Raw genomic sequence first — 22,910 nt, 5'->3', positions numbered from 1 at the left:
TAGCCTATTTCCACACTCGCAGACCTCTGTTACACTGGTATAGTGAAGTAAAATAGACATAGGTATTCATTATTTTTATTAATACATTAATTCCCTATACTTAGTCCCAGTCCTCTTTGTCCAAAAAGTCCACCAAAGTGTTGGTGTCCACAGCAACGACCAGGTACTCCACTCCATCTGCACCCTGAGAACAAGGTTTACAAAAAAAAAAAAACAGTGATGAGTGCCAGAGTTCCTATCTGATCAGTGATTGGATTTTAATTATTATAAATCCACCTTTCGTGTCCGAATCAGTTTGTGGTCTCTGAACTCAGTGAGTTGAGTCCTCAGTGTGAGGTCAGAGTTCACCAAGAACGCCTCTCGACAACGCTGGTAGAAGTCTTGGAAAGACAATCCTGCACGGGACACACAGGGCGGAAAATTGATGGTAAAAAAATTTGGGAAACTTTCAAAAATATAAACTTTTCATGGGAATTATTTAATGAAATTAACCAGAAATTTGAAATGTGGATTTAAGTCACTATCATATCCAAACATATATAATATTAGCATCCATTTATAATAATACAATTTAAAAAATCTAACATTTCAGCTAAGGTTCCAAAATTTGTGAATTTTTAAAGTTGGAAACTTTCCATGGGGGGTTAACAGGAAAAGGTTGGAAATCACTGATCTAAAATATCGGCATTATTCATTTAAAAAGTTACTCCCAATTTCCTGTGGTTTTTATGAGTCTTTTCTCAAAACAAAACTCAGAGAAATAAAAAAAAATCTAAATAAGATAAAATGAAAGAAACCTGGGAAATATTTCTTCCTTTGAGTTTCGAATCACACAAAAATAATATAATAAAAGAAAAGTGTCCAAAGTTTTATATATCAACATACAACACACACAAAAATAATTTACCATAGTTATACTTAACGCAATTACAAAGTAAACTTCCCTTCCCTTCGACAACCTGAGCATCTTTTTTCTGCTTATTTGCCACTAAAACCTTTTATCTTTATACTCAAAAGTTCAAAAATATACAATTCTTCCCTTGTTATTTTGCTCTGATTAAGGATTAAATCAGGTCATATAGTAGGAAGATTAATAGCTTTAATACAAAAAGTGACACAAATAGATACTTTGGAAGATGCTGTTTGCAAGAATATTTCCACAACGTTGTTCTAAAAAAAACTGCATGGGATTACATAAAAATTGCTCAAATTTAGATTATATATATACACCTATATTACATATAGATAACTTCTTTGGAAGAAAATCAAATCAAAAAGAAAAGCTAACACTTTTTTAATGTTAATTCCAATAAATTATTACTGTGTGTGAAAGTTAATATCTTTGAATATTCCTAAAATTCCCAAGCTTGAGTTAAAATGAAATGAACTGAAAACTTAATTTTCACTCCTTCACATCCCTAAACCTGACTGGTTGGCAGTGGAAACGTATGCATACCTGTGTAAGAGGGATTGTCTTTGTTTTCCAGCTGGAATTTAACCAGCAGCTGAAAGATTCCTCTGCAAAGAGACAGAATGTGTTCAGAATGTGTTCAGACAGAGCAGATGATCAATGAACAAGTCTGCGTTTTGTACCTCGCGTTAGGCGTCAAGCTGCGAAGCACATGTGTAAGCGAGGACAAAGCCAGAGCGCCGCTCTGCTGCACCAGCAAAGAGTTTTCATAAGACGTCTCCTCTGCGTAGTGCTGGAAGGTCACGCACTCCCACCACAGCCAGTTAAACTGACTCTGCTTAAACTGGTCCCACACTGGTAGTAAACACAGAACACACTCGGTTCTAACAGTGCTCAACACAATGAAGGCGTCTGGATTTGATCCAAACTATACCTGCAACTGTTACAGGTACATATTGTAGTGGATCATTGGTTTGACAAAAAAAAAAAAAACACTCTACATCACTTCTACTTTAAAGGTTGAGAAAGAAAAGTTGAGAACAGGTGTTTCTGAAAAGTCAAATGTCAAATTTGGTGTAACAATTGTCACTAAGATAAATAATTAAGCAGATTTCAAATTGTATCATTTTCTTGCTATTTTGTAGAATTACTCAGCATTGTATAGAAGTGTGATTTAATAAAGGCTTTGGATTGATAACGCCTGCAAAGCAACTGCTTCTAAATTCCGCTACCAATAACCACCTCCGTTCATAAAGGTGGATCTAAAGTAAGATTTGATTGGTTTACCATCCATCTTCAATCTAATAATAATAATAATCATATTGGTTAAACCAATAGAAAAGCTTGAATAAATAATTTCATCACCTACCCGTTTCTTTCTTAATACACGTGGTCTGTTAAAGCTGCTGCAGACGCACATTTTATCAGATAAATCCATAGTTTTGGCCTCAGATTAATAAATCAAAGATCATTGACAGAAAAGTTTCGCACATTGCATTGTGGGATGTGGAGTCCTGTAGGAGGACACAAAAAAGTGCTTTTCCTTAATTCTTACAGTGATTTCCCGACACTTTTCTGGTGTTTTCACAGACTCAAAGTTGTGGCAAAACAATGGTTTACACATGGAAATATCAAAATCTGAGCAAATTGTAATGTTTTGTGGGGTCAGGTAAAACCAGGGAATACCAAGAACAAACTTAAACTGAAAAAGGTATCGAGTGCATCAGTGTCCTCCTTGTATGACGAAGAAACCACTGTAATAATGACGTAAAAGCACTTTCATACACAAGTTTATTAGACTCCACATCCCACAATGCAATGCCCGAAACTTTTCTGAAAACGTCAAAAAACTGTTTCGTGTGTACAGTGTTTACAGTGGAGAGGAAAACAAACTTTTGAGCGGCAATGTCAACCTTCTACTGTAATTTCTGGACTATAAGCCACTACTTTTTTCCACATGCTTGGAACCCTTCAACTTAAACAAATTTGTGAAATTTCGCTGGTTTCCACGATTCATGTCACCGAAAAGTCTAATGTGAGCTCCGTCACATTAGATCAGGTGGACCAATGAAACCGTTTACATTAAATCATTCGCGCTCCCACTGAATCATTCTGATCAGACAGTTTGTCTCACACACCCTCATCATGACAACGACACAGAGAAGAGTTGTCAGAGAAAGAGAGGGAGAGCGCTGCAGAACAGCATGGCTAAAGTAAAAGTCGGCCAGTTTGTAATAGAAATAAATAAACAGCATAAAGTTGTCAAGTCACCATGTTTAGTTTGTTTAGAAGCAGTCACGTCCGTATTCTGACTCAGAGTCCGACTTGCTGTGATCACTCTGTGATAGTTGACGGTAGGAAGAGCAGAGGAAGTAGTGTATCAGTGTGGTTCCAGTAAAAAGTGACATAAAAAGCTGTAAACGGACTGATATGTAGACGCGGAGCAGTGAGGAGGAGACTTCACGTATTAAAGGAAACTTATCAGTTGAAACACGGACATTTCCATGAAACCTAATTTGAGTACAGCAACCCGCCTACCTGCCTGTTCTGATTGGCCGAAGTGTCTGCCGGGCACCCTCATCAGCCAATAGAGTGCGGCCTATGTTATGCTGTGGCATTTGTGTGGATTTTTCTTAAAAAATTACAAAATTATTGTAACGCGCCCAATAAAACAGTGCACTTTATAGCCCAGAACTTAGGGTATCAGTTGAAACACGGAAATCTGCGTTAAACCTAACTTGAGTACACAGCCCGCGGCGCCTACCTGCCCGTTCTGATTGGTCGAGTCATTTGAAAAGCACCCTCATCAGCCAATACAGTGCGACCTATGTGACCATTGTGTGGATTTTTTTTTTTTAGAGAATTGCTAAGTTATTGGAATGCGGCAAATATAGCGGTGCGCTTTGTAGTCCTGAAATTATGGTACTTTAAAGCAGTTCCATACCAAAATAATGACCAGTTAGGTAAATAAACACTTGCCCAGTGGAGCGTTGATATGATCTAAAGATGCCACCAAGTGCAGGTTGGGCGAGGAAGCCAGCTGGCCCAGTGCACTCTGGGTCTTTTCACCTCGCAGCATTGGTCCATCAATATTGTGAATGAGAAGGTACACGTGTAGGTCAGGAGCTACAGAGGGGTGAGGTGGTACAAGTACAAAAACACAACAAAGTCATCCTGTTTATAACCAAGTTCTCCCGCTCTTGTCCTCCCATGTTATACGTGATTGTATTTTGATGTTTTCTTGGATGGAATGAAACTGAAATGATTATGTAGTTCAATGCAAAGAGGTTTCATGTGGGCACGTACCTTTTTTAAGAGTCTGAGTGATGAACTGGATCTGGTCCGATGGTGTCCGAAAACTTCCCTGGTGCTCGAGTATTTCACATGTCAGAGCGTTTAATATCTAATGAAAAACAGAATGTGTATTAAAAGCTCTAAATCTTGTTCTCCATTGAACATGATTGTTCACTTTGGTATTTGTTTTCACTGCAGTAATACATTATAATAGGACACTGATACAGGGTTGGGGTCAATTACAATTATGTCTTCAATTATCAATGTCAATTACGTTGACTAGCATTTTTGACAAGCTGCTCTGGATTTAATTAAGCATTTGCATTTTTTTCTTAAAATTTTTTATTTACAAATTGTATTTATAATGAATGCTAAATTCTCCAGGTGTTGATAAAGGGTGACAAATTTCATTTATTTCCATGCACCAGTATTCAACAACAAAATAAAAGATATGGAATTTGCTGGTTTAAAAAACCTGTGTTATTATTGAGGGGACATTTGTTTAACTTTTTTACTTAGTACATTTAGTAGCATGTAGTTTTTTGCTTTTACTCAAGTAAGGGAGCAACTTCAATACTTTTACCAGAGTCATTTTTTATTGAAGTATCTATACTTTTACTTGAGTGCTGAAGACTCGTACTTTTCCACCTCTGCAAAAAGACAACAATTTACGCAAGACGACTGCAAAATTATATAAGGCGACTGCAAAAATACACAAAAAGAATTAAATTACACAAAATGACCACAAAAATACTCACAAAAAACACTGCTGTTGTGTTCATATTCAAAACAAAAAATTTATCAAATCAATTCACAACACTACCATTAGCGACAACCACAAAACACAAAATGACAAAGAAACAAAAAAAAAAAAAAATCAACCCATCCTCTCCCAATGAAATGACTACTAAGAAAACAATGTACAGTCCCTTAAGTTACCATTGAAAACCTTTGCATTAGCCATTGAGTGTTTTTACAGTGAGTCGACAAAAGGAACAAGACTAAAAAAGTAAACAAAACAAAAATTATTATAGCAGCTGTGCAGTGTTAGGCTTCCTTATCCATGAAAATATAGTTTTTTTTCATATTTGTGGAGTTTTTTCTGTCAGTAAACCCCTCCATTTCATTATTATTATTATTATTTTTTTTAATGGTGTTCATATGCCAATTACCAGAACTCAATTACAATTCAATTATGATTATAAAAGCAACATGTTTTTTCAATTATGCTTATTACACTGTAATTGTAATTAATTACCAATTACAATTAAAAATGACGCCAACCTTGCACTGATATAATAATCGTGTAAACACTGACCGATTTCAGAGTAATTGAAGGGAAGAATCCATTAACCACGAGGTGGATTTCTTGAGACAAATGAGACACCCTGAAGTCCTCCAGCAGAGTTTTTTTGCTGCCCAAACCGTAGACGATCACACTGAAGCCCAACCTGCAGCCACATGGTCCACACACACTTAGATCAATCCAAGCCATTCACAACTACACTATCGATGATTGTGCGCTTACGGAAGAGGATTAGGGCCAATTTTGATAGAAAAAATGATTTTGAGCAAATCAAGGTTACGTCAAAATGTTGAGAATAAAGTCGAAAGGGGGTAATAAAGCCAAAAAAAAAGTTTGAGAACCCCTGTGTTGATCTATAGATCAAAGTTGGATTTAATAACAAAGTGATTCTTTCTCTTTTAGCTCATAAACACAGAGTTGTAGTCTCTTTAAGGGCTTTGAAGACATATTGCCAAAAACATAATCTGTTCAGAAGAAAAAAACAGTCAAGTTTGGAAGAGGCGGAGCATTCAGTCCGTTTGTGGCTATTGAGGAGCTACGGAAACACATTAGGGCCAGTTTGAATGGAGACTGTTGTCGTATATGGTGAATTGGCCCAGTCAGCTTCCCTAGAATTGACTTTCATAAAAAAATCTTCGACTTTCATGACGATATTGTACTTCAATTTTATTTTGCGACTTTGCTCTTGATTTGCCCAAAATTATTCTCTCCATCAAAATTGGCCCTGATCCTCTTCCGTAGTGCGCTAAACTTACTGTAACTGTAACATCCATTTGCTGAAGTGCTTTGCGTGTTTGTTGTGCAGCATTTGGATCTCTTTAACGTAGCAGGAGGGTTTTCCTTCCAAGAGCCGGACCAGCGTCTCCTGTGATGAAATGTAAGGTGAAAGCTGAGGCCGACGCATCACTGACAGCATTTCAGTTATGAGTATGACACTGGCTTATAGAAACCAACCCGGTCCAGTTTCTGTGTGTGTAGTCGCTCCAGCGTACGGTCTGACGTCAGCACTTTGGAGCTCCCGTGGGCCTCGAAATACTCCTCAGTCATGCTGAGCTGGTTCTGAGGCTCAGGGGTGTTCTTGCTTTTCTTGGCCGGTGTTTTATAAAGAGCTGCAGGCGAACTTTTACTCGGTGTTTTGGGGTTCTTAAGGTTCTCTTTTCCCACTTTCTTTCTACTCGTCTCTTCCTCCATCACTTCTACACCCTCCACCTTTTCTTCTTCTTCATCAGAGTCGGAGGGAGACAGCGAGCTGTCACTGTCCGACCTCAGGCTCGGAGCTGGAAAACAAAACAACAACAGTGAAAGAATGATTGACTTTCCTCATTTAGTCAAGCAGTCATTAGCATTCAACACCTTTTGACTCACTTGTTATTCTTTTTTGGAGTCTGTGTGGAGTCGTGGAAACAAACTGAACCTTTTTCACCTGTTAATAATAAAAAAAACATGCATAAAATGAAATGAAATGCATTTAATAATGAAATGTCAACACTCTCACCCTTTGTGGTGTCCTGCTTTCCCCTCTGTGAGCTAAATAAAACAAGATGGAATGTATAAGTGAAGCGTGTAAGTGAAGGATGGGATTAGAAAAGCAGAAGGAAGCACTCACTGCGTCTTGTTCTAGTGGGCGTGGACGGTTCACTGTTCGGTGTTGGATCGAAGCTAACACTTTTCCCAGGCGTCCGAGCTAATTCACTTGCTGTGTGAAGACAGAATGAACAAAAATGTGACCATTTCTCATCATCAAGTCAAATTCACTAATATAGCACCTTTCATGTACAAGACAATTCAAAGTGCTTTACACAAAACCTAAAAAAATACATTTAAAAATGAGAAAAAAAATCAAACATTTAAAACAGTATCAATCAATAAAAGAAGATAATATCAGACTAAATAGTGTGACTGTTTAATTAAAAGTAGTGTGGAATAAAATGTCTTTAATCTTCATTTAAAAGCGCTGAGAGTTTTGGAGTTTGGCATAAAAAGTATACTCCGCTTCTCTGTGTTTTTTTTGTTCTCGGAACATAAAATAGGTTCGTCCCAGATGACCTGAGACCTCTGGGTGATTGATATTGGAGTAGAAGCTCTGAGACATATTTTGGTCCAGTACCATTTAGTGCTTTATAAACCAGTAGCAGTATTTTGTAGCTGATTCTCTGATCAAGGGCAAAGGCACCTGTCCTAGTTTAACACACAGAGACAGAGCTTCGTCTGATCGTCCATAAACAGATAAGTTGACATGCACTACTGCAGCGCTTCTCAAAGTGTGGGAAATGGAGACATGACAGGTGGGGCGTGACAAACAGGAGGACATTTTAAACTTCACTCAAAGAAAGTAGTAAAGCAGGTGAATAGTTTTTGATTTATTATGAAATATGATGTTACTTGTTAGTTAAATAAATTTGTAAATGTGCTATTTGTCAGGATTATTTGTGGGGCAATGGGCACAGGTGGGGCTTGAAAGTTTACCTCTGTTCAAAGTGGAGAATACCCAAAAAAGTGCTCTATTGGAAGAGCATGACATAATGAAAATTTAAAAAATGTGCTGCAAAATTACGAAAATATACCGGTATTAGTATTTTGGTCTCTTTAAACAAACATTAAAGGTCTTATTTCATGCAAACCAACTTGTCATGTTAATACACCGACATTCTATCCGTACGCAGCACCCTATTTGGCCAGTTTAGGTCACATGATGGGTCAGTTTAGGTTGTGTGACTCAGACTAAACCTTACTCTAAACCTAACTGTAATCCTAAAAATTGTTGCGATAAGTCTCCACAGAACTACACTCCTCCATCTGTAGAAGTGTGTTTACAAAGCTTGGTGGGAGTGCCTGTTGCCCATGCTGCCAGGGCTCTAGAGCTGCATCATGGAATGGGCGCTCCAGAGAAACCGTGCGCATCAATGTACGGGTTGAAAGAAAGTAAGTCATATTTCTTTATAAATTTGTATTTTATTTTGCAAAACGGAAAATATTAACCATATTTGGCTGTAGTTTAATTTGGAAGGTCTTAAAAAAGCATGATATAGGACCTTTAAGTTAATGATATTTCTGCATTATCAACAAAACAATCAAATAAATGATAAAACTTGTCCAAAAAGCTGTCGGCTGAAGCCTTTGAGTTAAAGATTAATTTGAAAAGCGTGGGTGAAATAAGCACTCTACTTTAGATTTATACAAACATAATTAAATACATATTTATCATAAATGGAGCCTTAGTCTATAAAAAAAAAAAATACATGATCTGTTCATACCACAGTTTTGTAATTTACAATCATCATTTGTTTGAATGTTTTTTTTCCATTTCAGTCCATTTCTGATTTGATACCAGTCTGTTAACATGCTTTCCTAGGCTTTATACATCAATGAGATTATTCTCAAATCTACAAGTTCAGATCATTTGAGAGCCTATAGATTTATTAATTATTTGCGTGTTGGTTGTTGACATGAGCTCACCGGTCTGTGCCATGCTGTGGCCTCGTTTCACTTTCTGAAAGGTGAAGATGGATGATCCCGCCAAACTCTCTCCTCCTTCTGTGAAATCAACAAAAGTTATCATCGGATGTTATAACAGATGTTTCACTTCTATATTATATTACATATGTTATTCATTCATTCACAGCACTTAGCACAGGGGTGCCAGACTCCAGTCCTCGAGGGATGAACTCCTGAGACTTTTAGATGTCTCCCTCCACCAACACACCTTGTTGAAACCAATGTTGTCATCAAGCTCTGCAGAAGCATGATAACGAGCCATCTAGTTGATTCTAGGGCTGTAGTCAACCACGGAAATGGTTGGTCGACCAAGACTATGGCTCACGTAGCGATTAGTCAACCAAAAAAAACAAAAAAACGGAGGATGAATGAGCAGGTGCAGAGGAGGAAGAGGCGAAAGAAAAAGAAACACATTTTTGGCTTTTTTGTGGTGCCGATTTGCTTTTAAACACAGACCATTTATGATTTATTCAAGCTTTGACCAGACCCCGACAAAGCAAAAATGAAACCTACAGGTCCGACAGACATTAGGTATTTATATCGGTGCCCGATCATTAGATCAGCGCACGGGGTAACCAGCACGTCAAACACAGGTGTGCAGTGGACAGTGGATCTATTCACATAATCCACTTATCAAATATAAGGACAATCCATGTTCTTGTGCAGAAGAAGAATTGATTCAACAGTAGAAGTCTTCATTCTTTCCCTCTCTGCTCTGAGGACAGCGCACTGCGCACTGACAGCTGAAGTGCAACACTTTTTTGTTGTTGCAGCGCAGCACGCACTCACACAGAGCTGTTGCTGGACATAGAATCATGTTTAGGCATTAAATACATTATATTGTTATTTAATCCTTATCACCTATATAAGTGCATTGCATTTTTTTTAAAAACCATATTGAAACTGATACCATTGCTGGTCGACCACAACGGCATCAACCAATTAGTCGACTAAACGTCCAAAGTTGGCAGCCCTAGTTGATTCAGGTGTGTTAGAGCAGGAGACATCTAAAAGTCTCAGGAATCCGGCCCTTGAGGACTGGAATGCGGCACCCCTGACTTAGCAGAAAATAAAGAAATACTCAACATGTCTATTTCATTATCAACTTTATTTAACGTAAGGCTGTCGTAAGTGCCCCTGCCCGTGACAGGTGCGCATTGGGTCCTTTGAAAATGGATTTTCACTTACGGTGGCGAGTCTGACATAGTGGGAAAAGTGCAAATCTTCTTTTGGAAGGTAAGCTTGTATGAGCGATGCCGACTCCAACTTGTAAAGAGAGCTGTGCGCGACTAAAACTGTGCTCTGTGTGAGAGAGTGCAACATGTGCAGTGGGCGTTTCTTTTCTAAACTTCGGGAAAATCATCCTCTATACCTTTAACAAACAGCTGCACAATATGTGCCACTTTTGGCTTTTTCCTCCTCTCGGGGACAGCACATGTGAGTGAGTTTTGTAGTGTGGATTGTTTAGGGGTAGCTCTATCCATCTAACTGTCCTTTTCATGCTGTTCTGAGAAGTAGCAAAAGCAGTGACTCCTAATACAAGTATGTTCATTCAAAATAAGCTATAAAATATAGTTATAGGCAATATCGCAATTTTCTATATCGCCAAATAGAAATCTCGATATATATTGCTCAGCCCTAGACTATCAGGTGCTCACCCTCTGTGTTGTCTGCTCCTAAGGCCTGGATGTAATGCTGCTCATCCAGAGCTGCCTCTTCCTCTCCATCACTCCCTGCATCCCTCCGTCCAGCCTGGTTCTTAAAGCTCACCATTTTCTGCACTGAGCTGCTGCTGCTGTTCTTCACACCTGAGAGAAACAAGCCGGTTATCAATGACAGCAGAGCCACCTTTATGTCAACAGACGGACGGACAGAGCTTCGTACCTTCCTGTTTGTCCACGATGTGCTCGAGGACGTCTCCGTCCCCGACGAACTTCACCTCCAGAGCACTCATGGTTCTCTACCCACAGCACAGGACACTCAAAAGCTAAAAACGCACTGTTTCACGTGTCCACGTGAAGCACAACAAGATAGAGAGGAAACATCGGGACCACGAGGCTCACGTGACCTACTTGCCCAATGTGCGCGTGAGTGGACAAACGCACGCTCCGTCAACAAATCCCTTCACCCGCTCGGAGCTTTTTCTCACTGTCGTGACACAACTTTCCGCGCCATCTCTGTGAAGTTTTAAATCACGTGACAAGGAAATGCCAGCAGACGTCCAATGGAAACGCAGCTCTCGTTTAGAACTACGTTTCCCATAATGCACTCCACAGAGGGTACTGTGGCTTGGCTGTTTTGACATTTCTGTCACTTTTGGTTTATGTTTGTGATGAAGAATGCATGAATAACTGTCGACAGCTAGTTTTCCCCCACAGAAACCAACTTAACCCAGCTTTTGGACTGGCATTTCAAGACAATTTCCTTTAAAATTAACATTTGTAGAAAAGGCTGTCTAAAGACTGTCATGCTGGCCCTTTAAGGGGCGGAGCCTAGCCCACCAGTGTGTAGGATGCAGGAAGAGAGAGAAAAGAAGGAGAAACGAGGAAGGAGACACATCAGAGTTTACAGTGCTTAGTTCTTAAGTACTTTAAGTTTAGTTCATAGTTTGTTTGTCAGTCACCCTACTTTGATGGTGTTCGTGTTTGTAGTGAAATGTAGCGTTTCCACTGTTAGTTGGTGCTATTCTCAGTTCACATGAACATTTAATGAGGATCTACTTCTGCTGTTGTTTATTTAAAGTGTGAATATTTCTGTACCAGTTAGTTTATTGCAGTAGTGTCTGTATTCATTAGAGATTGACACATTATTATTTCTGTTTTAGAACCACACATTAGCATCGAAGTGTAAAGGACAAACTACAAATTCAAGTCTGCATTAAAACCCATCTAAATCAACTACGGACTGCCTTTTGAGTTCTGACCGGACTCACCACAGTGGTTTGACCTTATCCACCAGCATTATACATTCATTAGTTTTACAACATTATTTATCCCAAATAATTTGATCCGTACCTTTTTTTCCTCTAAAATTCACTTTACTTATATTCTTAACGCTCATGTTCTTTCCTATCATTTTCCCTGATACATTTGAATTTTGTGGTACTTTCTTTTCTTGTCTTTACTTACTTTATTGTTATATTTTATTGTGTTTTCAATGACTCTGTAATGTGACCTTGAGTGTTGAAATAGGTGCTTTTAAATAAAATGTATTATTATTATTATTAATTATATTTAGGCTGTCATTTTTTTGTGAGAGTAACAGCCTGTACAAGGTGTACTATACACCTCCTAGCCTTGATGTCAGCTGTAATAGTTTCTATGTGACTGCTGCAACCCTGTAAAAAACATGTTTAAAATAAATATCTAAAGCTTTATGGATGGCTTTTGTCTTTTTCTGTATCTTCTTTTTCCTTTCTGGTTTCATTGTGTTTATTGCTTCCTCTTTCAATTGATTGTGTTCTGACAAAAAGTATATAATAAGATACAAAATAAAAAGTGAAATTTATAATTGAAGACTAAGATTTTTTGCTGATGATGTACTCTCATCTGTCTAAAATATATATTTATGGTTTACTTTGTTTTGTTAGGCATTTTCACTCTATTGATTTCTAAGTAATTTTATATTTTGGACATGTTATTAAGTTAATTTTAGACATTAGTTGCTGTTTTTAAGAATGTGTATGACCAGAGATTCCCCCTGATACTCAAACAACATTATGCATGTAAATAAACATTCACCAAACCTAGCCCCAGAAAATACATCACTATTTATTATCATAAATATGTGTATAACTAATAAATCAAATAATATGGCATAAATAACACTCTTGAACTATATATTCTGATTTAAATAGAAAATTAAAAAAATGTCAGCAACACATTTGTTTCATAGATTAAAAACGCCAGTGAAAATCATTGCATAAAGAGTAACGATGCATTTTATTTCAGTGAAATAAACTGGATTTATTGATTAAAAATTGAAATGTTTGACATTTTCTGATAAGGTAGGGAAGAAGCTTTTATTTTTTTATTTAAGTAAATGCTGTCTTTGTTTTTTCCAAAACAATTATTTGTTTTTTTAATATAAATACCTCATAAAACCACTCCAATAAAGGGATTTATTTTATTAAACAATTCAAAATGAAATACCGCTACAGAGGATTTCTTTATTTTTCTCAAATGAAAAATCAAAGATATATTGATTGTTTTTTCTGACTAAATCCTTTAGTGAATGAGTTTCCTATTGGACAGCTGTTCACCACCCACGCGTGGGGGTCCACTTGCCAACCAGACGGCCCTCTGAGTGCACGTAGTACACGGGATGCATCATCGCCGTCGCACACGCCTGCAGAAACAGAGCCAACATGTCAATTCGCCTAAGATTCACTTTGTGAGAAGTACTTTTTGCAGTGAAGAGTTACTGACGTGGTAAGGGATCAGTGTGAGCAGAGAGCCAAGAGGGTATTTACTGTAGTCCAGTGGACCTGAGATGGGCTCCACTCTTCCATGCTCCTGTGTCATAGACACTAATCTGAAAGGGAAACATAATTTACGAGAATTTACAATAAATCATCTGTTCCTGTTTTTATCATTCACATCGGAAAAAAAAAAGAAAAGAAAAAAACAGGCGAGCAGCCATACTTGAGGTCTGGATGTCCTTCGATGAGAGCATATCCTGTCGGAAGTTTTCCAGCTCCATCCAAGCTGAGCAGAGACATATGAGCGGTCTGTCAGACTCACTAAGTAAACATGTGCAGGAAGACTTTATTTGTTTTTGTTTCCATTAAAACTCCAACAATCTCTTTCTTATTCTTCTTACTTCTGTCTCTCTCTTTCTTAATCATTCTCACGTCAACCAGGAAATAATCATTTTATACCCTTTAAAGCAGAGGCTCTCAAACTTGGGGTCAGGACCCTATTCGGGGTCGCGAGACACTGGGAGGGGGGTCGCAAGATGCCTTCAAGAAACTCAGATTATTGTCTGAACAATTTGAGCCATTTTTTTGCTTATTTTTACCCTTTTTTTTGCAACTACACCAAACTTGCCATATTTTAACCTATTTTCATCACTTTTTCTTGCCTTTCAATGCATTTTTGCTCCAGTATTTTCATTTCTGCCACTTCTCCATAAAATTTCAATACCTCCACTTTCAAGACATTTTTGGCACTTATAAACCCTTTACACCACTTTTCCCACCTAATGTCGCATATGTCGACCCATTATTTTCACCATATTTCATGTTTATTTTTGCCAATCTAACCACATTCACAATTTGTCATGCTCATGGCCATTATTTGCCAGTTTAAACTAATAGTTCCTACTTTTTTCCTTATTATTTGCAACATTTATCCAATTTCACCACCTTTTCCATCATTTTTGGTCACTTTTAACCCATTTTATTTCTGATTTAAACAATGATTTACATTTTTAAGATGACTATATACTATGGCACAAATAATAAACTTCCTGGATAAAAGTGGATATTATTCAGATAAATAAATAAATAAATGTGGTTATCACAGATTCATAAAACAATGGACAATAATTTTGCTAAATTTATGGATGGGAGCCAAAAAGCTCTCCCCTTTATTCCCCCTTATAGATGAACCTGTCTCCATCTGACTGTTTCTAGAATATTCAGGTCCGTGTTCAACCATTCAGGTACAGTGGGGGTCCCCGGTCTCTGGAACCTTAATTTTGGGGGTTGTGGGCGGAAAAGTTTGAGAACCACTGCTTTAATGGATGTATTCTTCCTCTCATGTTATAATAAAGTCATAAAGGAAATTTAAACCTGCCCATCATAACTGATTAACATGAATAATTTCAGAAGTTATTTTATGTTTCAGGATTAATCAAATAATGCTGATGAAGTTACCTGAGTCCACACCAGCCACAGTCAATGAGCAGCTGGTTCCTGTGAGGACAGTGTCCAATGACTCTAGTCAATACCCGCACAGCGATGTCCTCCAGACAGCACGAGCCGATGACCGACTGCTGCGTATCTGAAAGCAGCCACACACACACATGCACACACACTTATTACAACTGTTGGCTTCTGTGTTTCCCAACAGCGCTTTGAAAAAAAACCAAAAATCGTAATTGGACTGACCGTAGAATACGTAGTTCCCAGGATGCACCTCACTGAGTTGGGACATGTCATCGACTGGGTGACTGCAGGAAGGGGTGGAGCCAATACTGGACTTACAGGTGATGCCGACAGCCTTGAGTCTAATAAAAAAAATCAATGCAATTTGGTTATGATTTATGGCTTCATTACAGCCAGAGATGCAATCTGACAAAGCTTAATGAAATAAACTAATCACTATCATTTGCATTAATGTCAGGGAAAACCATTCCCTTTATTTCCATGTATCAGAGTACCTACTACTAAATAGCTCCATGTTAAGAAAAATAAATGGCGTTAATAAGATAGATTAGACCAGTGGTTCCCAACCTTTTTTGGGTACGTGACCCTATTTTTATATCGCAAATTTCTGGCGACCCCAGAGATATTTATTCTTGATATTTTAAAGCTGGATTTTATTTGAACTAGAGTTATATTTGAGGAAGTGATAGTTTAGAATATTTTTTGTTTGAGATTGTGTGTGGTAAAGAATAATTAAATAATAATAATAATAATAATAATAATTATTATTATTAATAAATATTAAAAAAAAAAAAAAAAACACCATCATTTTTATCAGTAATTTTTTACCAATGACTGGACATTTCAGGTGACCCCATTTCAATTCCTGGCGACCCCACATGGGTTCACAACCCAAGATTGAAAAACAGACAAACAAAAATATCAAACAACTTGCATAGCAGGTTATCATTTTCCTTATTTTATTTTTTAATATCAAGAAAGCAAAATATTGTTCATGAACTTATGAATCAATGCAAATTGAATCTTTAGGTTCACGTGAGCGAATATGATTAAGTTATTACAATAACTTCTTTAACAAACAAGGCTTTTCAACAACTTCTCTATGAATCAAAGTCAACCTCTTCATCCCATTCAGTGTTCAAAAGGCTTTGGACTTACTTTTCCATGAACTGCAGTGTAAATGTTGTGGTTTCTTGGGCCACAGCGTGTATCTGCTCCACTCCTCTGCAGTTGTAAGTGTTCCCACAGTGAGCGTAGACCCCAGTCAGCTCCACACCGTCTGTCAGAGACACGGCTCGAGCCAAACTCAGAGCCTCAGGCTCCGAATGCAAGACTCCAGCTTGAATAAGAAGAAATTGGTCAATAACTTTGAATTCATTTTTGTCAAAAATAAAAGTTACACAGTGTTGGTAATGGTAGTAAGATATCCCAGGTGAAAATGTAATACAACATTACACTAAAACCTATTAGTACCCCATAAACACCTAAAATTAGTGTTATAAAAAAGGCTTTTCTTTAAAGGGGACATATCATGGTTTTAAATCCTTCCTTTTTACATATAAAATTATACAGTTGTGGTCTATATAAAGCTGAACTGCACTGCTTGGGTCTGAATTCCTCATTATTATAGCTCCCCAGACCCCTTTTCTAACCCTTTTCTGATGTGCTTCTAAGAGCAACTCGTTTTGGTGCGGTCTCTTTAAATGCAAATGAGACACTTCATACCCCGCCCCCTCTCCAGGTTCAACTCCAAAACGGCAAAATGAAATGACTAATGAAAACTTTAGACTTAAATTAAATCACGTAGGCCATATCATCAAGGATCTAAAACGAGCACACAGCGCTAACATATGAAGACGGTGCAACTGCTAATGCTAACAAAACAATGACAGGGACGTCTTATCATCACACTTTTTAGCGTTATTTACAGCTTATCGAAGTGCTCTGGTCGTCGTCTCCAAAGATAGAAGGAATTGAACCCTCAATCAGACAAAGTCTTTCGGCAAATCCTTCTTTATACTGGTGGAGGTTGATGAAGCAGTCATCCTTGAAGTGCTGCGCGCACACAAAAATGACCTTACCCACAGATGTGGATACAATTCAGTGAAAAATAAAACTCAACCAGGCACTTTGAAAAGGTTCTGATGCTGGGAGACGGTGTAATGAAGCGTGTGGGTTACTACATCCAACAACCGAACATTTTGATTTATCCTCTCGTAACTTCTGCATCCTGGAGCTTGGACTACAAAATAAAAGCGAGAAATAAAAATGGCGGATTGCTCGAAGTGTTGGGCCTGGAGTCGATGTCCTAATTTGGCAGTTCTGCTGACGTTATTGTTCAAAAAACGTAATAGAGAATCGAAAAATCGAAACAGATTGAAAAATATGACCAAAACAGAATATAAAGATATCAACGGAGCACCTGAAGAGACTAATTTGAACTTTTCTGTGCTTCTAAACAATCTAAATATACATCAAAATGCATTTAAGGGCTAAAAAAGTGGATTTAGCATGATATGTCCCCTTTAAAGGAGAAAACACAAATATGATGATTAGAAATAAAGATTACGAGTAAATAAGCACAAACTCTAACTAGTAGCAAATATTAACAGATATACTAATAATAAAAATGTATGCAAAAGACTACAAACAAATGCAGATAATAACCTAAAAACAGTAAGATATGCCCAGTGACCCTGAAATATGAAGCAACTGTTGAAGCTTCAGGTCAGAAAATGAATGGATGGACGATATGGTCAGAATCAGGGATTTAAAAATGTGGGGGACAAAAAATCTAACTGTGTATGATCTAATAATTATTTAGGTAGGTATCTAAGCAGGTACGTAACAATTTCTACAATTAAATGTGTGTTGCTCATCATGCTTCCAGTATTTTACCTCTACCGTTGCCACAGTCCAGTTTGAGCCAGACGTGCCACTGGCGACCGTTTCTGAGCGGCCTGTTTTTGAGCTGCTCCAAAGCCTCAGGGTGATCCAATAACACTTGAAAGAGATCAAGTCGCTCAGACAGGGCTGCACAACGCTCCACCTACACATATAGTACATATATTACCACTACGGTTCTAAGTTTAGTAGAAAAATGTACTTTAATTAAACATCATGACAGTGAAACAACAGCTTTAACTCATACAAAGCATTGTTGAAACCACTTTTCTACTAGTGTTTATCAATTAGATGTTGCTCTTCTTCTTCTTCTTCTTCTTCTCTGCCAGCAGCGCAGAGTCTGTTTGTGCATGGCGGTATGATCTTTTACAAATAGGAAAAACATGGGAATTGTTATGTGTCACGTTAACTGGAAAACCTTTTTTGTGAGGAAAAAAAGAACCGTGTTATTTTCCTAGGATTTAAAAAAAAAAGAAAAAAGGTTTGAATAAAAAAAACTGTACAAGTGGCAGGAGCTTATACAGGAAATATGTATTTGTTAATTTCACCGATTTTACTTACAACCCGCTGAAAAAAAAGACAATTTCACAAAATGTTGAAATATGATCCTAAGAGGGCAACTTTAAATAAATACAAAGGCCGGACATGTTTACTATCATTGTAAAATTCCACAAAATTCTTAAAATATCTTTTTGAAAGCATAAAACAGCTCAGTTTTAATGACAGAGTGTTTTTCTTCATTATTAAAGCAATTTAAACGTGCAAAATTGGGGTTGCATCGGACCCTGAAGACGCCCGTTCCTACTTGCAAAATACATTCTGACACACTGCTCTAAATCTTTAAGCATATGCTTCTAATGAAGATGTTTATGATAAATACATAAATACATTAAACAATATAAATTGTAGGATTTTTAAGAAAACAATCCCACTAATAAATGCACCTTAATGATATACAGTTGTGTGCGAAAGTCAGGGCACCCCTTTAAAAACAGCATATTTTATATATTTAAAAAGTTATATTCATATTTACTGTCTCTCTGGTATATGGGAAAAAAAGACAATATTGTCAGGAAACATTAATGCATAGTTACATTTTATTTTATAAATTGAACAAAATTGCAAAAATGAAAAACATAATTTTGGCATGTGCAAAAGTCGGGGCACCCTACAGCATCAGTACCTTCAGTACTTAGTAACACCCCCTCTGGCAGATATCACAGCTTGTAAACGCTTCTTATAGCCAACAACATGTCTCTGGATTCTATTATTTGGGATTTTTCCCCATTCTTCCTTGAAAAAGGCTTCCAGTTCTGCAATATTCCTAGGACGTCTTGCATGCACAGCTCTTTTAAGATCTACCCACAGATTTTCGATAATGTTTAAGTCGGGAGACTGTGAAGGCCATTCCAAAACCTTCAGCTTGCGTTTCTTGAAGTAGTCCATGGTGGATTTGGAGGTATGTTTAGGATCATTATCCTGTTGTAGAAGCCATCCTCTTTTCAGCTATAGCTTTTTTACAGATGCTGTGATATTTGCCTCCAGAATTTGCTGGTATTTAATTGAATCCATTCTTCCCTCCACCCGAGCAATGTTTCCTGTCCCACTGGCTGCAACACAACCCCAAAGCATGATGGATCCACCCCCATATTTAACAGTTGGCAAGGTGTTCTTTTCATGAAATGCTGCTCCTTTTTTTCTCCAAACATACCTTTGCTTATTGTGGCCAAAGAGTTCTATTTTAACTTCATCAGTCCACAGCACTTGTTTCCAAAAGTCATCAGGCTTCTGTAGATGTTCTGTTGCATATTTTTGACGTTGTATTTTATGATGAGGTTGTAGATAAGGTTTTTTTGTACAGACTCTTCCATGAAGGTCTTGTTTGTGCAAGTATCGGCGCACAGTGGAAGGGTGCACCACCACTCCTGAGTCTGCTAAATCTTCCTGGAGGTCTTTTGAAGTCAAATGTTGGTTTTGGTTTACCTTTCTGACCAGACTACGAGCTGTTCTCTCCGAGAGCTTCCTTGGTCTTCCAGATCTCTTCTTGACCTCCACAGTTCCCCTCACCTGCCATCTCTTAAATATGCCTCGCACTGTGGAAACTGCAAGTTGAAGGTTTTGGAATGGCCTTCACAGTCTCCCGACTTAAACATTATCGAAAATCTGTGGGTAGATCTTAAAAGAGCTGTGCATGCAAGACGTCCTAGGAATATTGCAGAACTGGAAGCCTTTTGCAAGGAAGAATGGGGAAAAATCCCAAATAATAGAATCCAGAGACTTGTTGTTGGCTATAAGAAGCGTTTACAAGCTGTGATATCTGCCAGAGGGGGTGTTACTAAGTACTGAAGGTACTGATGCTGTAGGGTGCCCCGACTTTTGCACATGCCAAAATTATGTTTTTCATTTTTGTAATTTTGTTCAATTTATAAAATAAAATGTAACTATGCATTAATGTTTCCTGACAATATTGTCTTTTTTCCCATATACCAGAGAGACAGTAAATATGAATATAACTTTTTAAATATATAAAATATGCTGTTTTTAAAGGGGTGCCCTGACTTTCGCACACAACTGTAGTTCCTGTTGTTATCGAAAGGATGTTTACTTGAGAAACACGATGAGTGGAGCCAAACCTTATCAAAGGGAAGAGAGTAAGCATACAGGATGTCATCAAAGCCGTGATCGGCATAGAAACAGGCCTCTGCGAGGGTGGAGACCACTATGCACCTCCGAGATCCACCCGTCATGACATCAGCACACTCTCTATACACACACACACACACACACACACACAAAGTGGATGAGAACAGTGCCTCTGTCTGCTAATTCACAGTACATGATGTATTCATACAGTGTTTTGTGGGTCTTCATGTGTGGTCTCAGCTGGACTCCCAGTTTGTTGCAACGCTGGATCATCCTTTGTGCATTCCTCTTCACTTTGTCCACATCCACTACCAGAGCAGGGGTGCACAGGGCTGACAGGGGCTCACCCTCCATACTGCCTGCACTGTTTACGCACACACACGCACACACTGCAATTAAATTCTTAAGCATGACTGCCTTCACTCACATAATAAACAGACAAAGATACAATGGGCCATAAAAAGGGACAAACTGGTGCCGTTTCACAGACCACAAAAATCACAACCCTCTTATGCACTAGGGGTGTGGAAAAAATTGATTTCACAATATATCGCAATTTTTTGGGTGTCAATTTAAAATACATTGTTTTTGTTAAATCAATTTTTAAAAAAACTATATATATATATATATATACAGTATATATAGTTTTTTTCTTCTTCTGATATTTAATCAATATATTTCTTATTGTATTTTTCACATTTTAGTGGACGTGTGTTTTCTACTGCTGGAGACATTGTCACTTCTCAGCGGAGCAGCCTAACTAACTACTGGGCATGTTGAGCAGCTCCTGTTTCTACATAAAAACCTTGACAATTGTGCCACTTCCGCACCTCCACTCCGGGTAGATGGCGCCGTAGAGCCACTTAGCTGTGTGTAGTAGAGGCAGTCACAGTGGCAGAAAGCGGACCGACTCATAAAATAACAACGCCTCCACAGTACAAAGCTGACGTTTGGAAGTACTTACGCTTCCAACTTAGAGGGAGTAAAAACTTCTGCAGATTTGCCTCGTTCCAGTGAAATATTGTGGGAACACGACTAACTTGCGAGCTCACCGAGCAAGACATGATGCTGAGGTGTTAGCAGAGAAACAGCCGCATCTCTACGTTTAATTTGAAATTAACTGGGTAGAATATCACAATATATTGTGATAATTTCATATCGTGACCCAAGTATCGTGATACGTATCGTATTGCAACACCCTTGCCAATACTCACCCCTTTTATGTACAGATTTGATAATAGACCTGTATCATCCAAACCATGTTTCCCAACCTTTTTTCAGTCCTCTCTGTCATTTAGCGAGCACCCCTTACTTTACATTGATTATTGTTGTCAGCAGTCTCGTCTTTTCCTCCTTCTGGTCCAAAATTAACCACTGATTTAAGCCTTTTTTTGATCCGTTTCTGATGTTTTGGCCAGTTTGATCTACTTTTTCCTTCCAATTTTTATTTTGTTTAGTCAGTCTATGAAAAAAAAAGAACATTCTGAAATAAAAGGAAATAATGAACTAAAGGAAGACAATATTTCTTATAGGGTGTATACAAAATAACATTTTTATATGCCAACCATTTCCCCCAGTTTATAATCAAATTTTTTTTCCCATCTCAAGAATATTATCCATAATCATCATCCATTGTTTGGGGTTTGGAAGTTTAATCTTTTTTAAACTTCACATTTTGATGTATTTTAAAAAGTTGTGCCACAATTTATTCCCGATGGATGAGGAAAATGTCTGTGTGCATGTCAAATTTGTCATTGACAAATGTTTCTGTGTACCCCCTGAAATGTGTTCAAGTACCGTTAAGGGTACGCATACCCCTGGTTGGAAACCACGGATCTAAACAGTGATATCCATGTTTAAAAATGTCTCTCTTCAAACTTTACATTTTGCAATGTCACCTATTTAGTCTGTATTTTGTTCAAGTGTTAAGCCTACAACTACAGATTTATATGCAACATTTCTTTCATTTTTACACCATTGAGTCTAGTTTTGTAGAGTTTCAGGCTTCAGAGAGCAACTGACCTTTGATCCATGTAAAGTAAACACAAGGGCAAATTAAATTATTTAAATTACGTCACAAAAAGGGTATTTATAAGAATAAAGTCACATAGTTAACGTTGCAGCTTCAGTATAGTGTCAATAAGGTGCATTAGCAGATAAAACGTCTCTGTGCTCGTCACAACGACAGAACACGGTAGTTTAAAAAAAATCAAATGTATCTTAAAGTACAGATATAAGCAGATTTGAGAAGAAGAAACACTTTTTTTTACCTTCAGCGAACAGCAGCAGTAAATCCGGTTTAAACCCTAACCCTGACCCTAACGAAATACATTAAATAGAAAGTGTACGTACGGTGTCCGAGAAGGGCCAACACTGCATGGAAACATGTCACATGGGCTTCACCGTTAGAATAAAACTATGCCATTAAAACTGTGTCAAACTACGACTTTGATACAAGAATGAAGTCA

At 37.8% G+C, this 22,910-nt stretch overlaps 2 protein-coding genes across 4 annotated transcripts; both read right to left on the bottom strand.

The window, feature by feature from the left end:
• Positions 1-43: 43 nt before the first annotated feature.
• orc2 (origin recognition complex, subunit 2) lies at positions 44-11,181 on the bottom strand. Its single transcript, XM_028473631.1, has 15 exons — positions 10,890-11,181; positions 10,664-10,813; positions 8,967-9,044; positions 7,117-7,206; positions 7,006-7,037; positions 6,876-6,933; positions 6,465-6,787; positions 6,266-6,375; positions 5,523-5,655; positions 4,217-4,313; positions 3,890-4,036; positions 1,594-1,765; positions 1,457-1,518; positions 277-395; positions 44-184 (listed from the first exon to the last, which is right to left on the bottom strand). Exons 1-15 carry the CDS (start codon positions 10,957-10,959, stop codon positions 101-103), a joined length of 1,725 nt encoding a protein of 574 aa, XP_028329432.1. The 5' UTR covers positions 10,960-11,181; the 3' UTR covers positions 44-100.
• Positions 11,182-13,153: 1,972 nt separating this feature from the next.
• Positions 13,154-22,835, bottom strand: LOC114479488 (D-threo-3-hydroxyaspartate dehydratase). Of its 3 annotated transcripts, none has more exons than XM_028473186.1 (10): positions 22,795-22,835; positions 20,651-20,806; positions 20,433-20,562; positions 17,794-17,944; positions 16,054-16,234; positions 15,118-15,236; positions 14,884-15,010; positions 13,649-13,711; positions 13,433-13,538; positions 13,154-13,352 (listed from the first exon to the last, which is right to left on the bottom strand). In XM_028473186.1, exons 1-10 carry the CDS (start codon positions 22,827-22,829, stop codon positions 13,263-13,265), a joined length of 1,158 nt encoding a protein of 385 aa, XP_028328987.1. In that variant the 5' UTR covers positions 22,830-22,835; the 3' UTR covers positions 13,154-13,262. The 3 variants fall into 3 exon arrangements, 2 of the variants coding, with proteins under 2 accessions (XP_028328987.1, XP_028328988.1); XM_028473187.1 differs by having other exon boundaries at positions 22,713-22,809; XR_003675999.1 differs by having other exon boundaries at positions 13,321-13,352; positions 13,649-13,746.
• Between the last annotated feature and the right edge of the window lie 75 nt (positions 22,836-22,910).

Source organism: Gouania willdenowi, chromosome 17 (genome assembly GCF_900634775.1).
Source record: "Gouania willdenowi chromosome 17, fGouWil2.1, whole genome shotgun sequence".
In the NCBI taxonomy this organism is placed as follows: domain Eukaryota; kingdom Metazoa; phylum Chordata; class Actinopteri; order Blenniiformes; family Gobiesocidae; genus Gouania; species Gouania willdenowi.
Note: the sequence above shows the minus strand (reverse complement) of the source record. Positions and strands in the feature narration are given on the sequence as shown.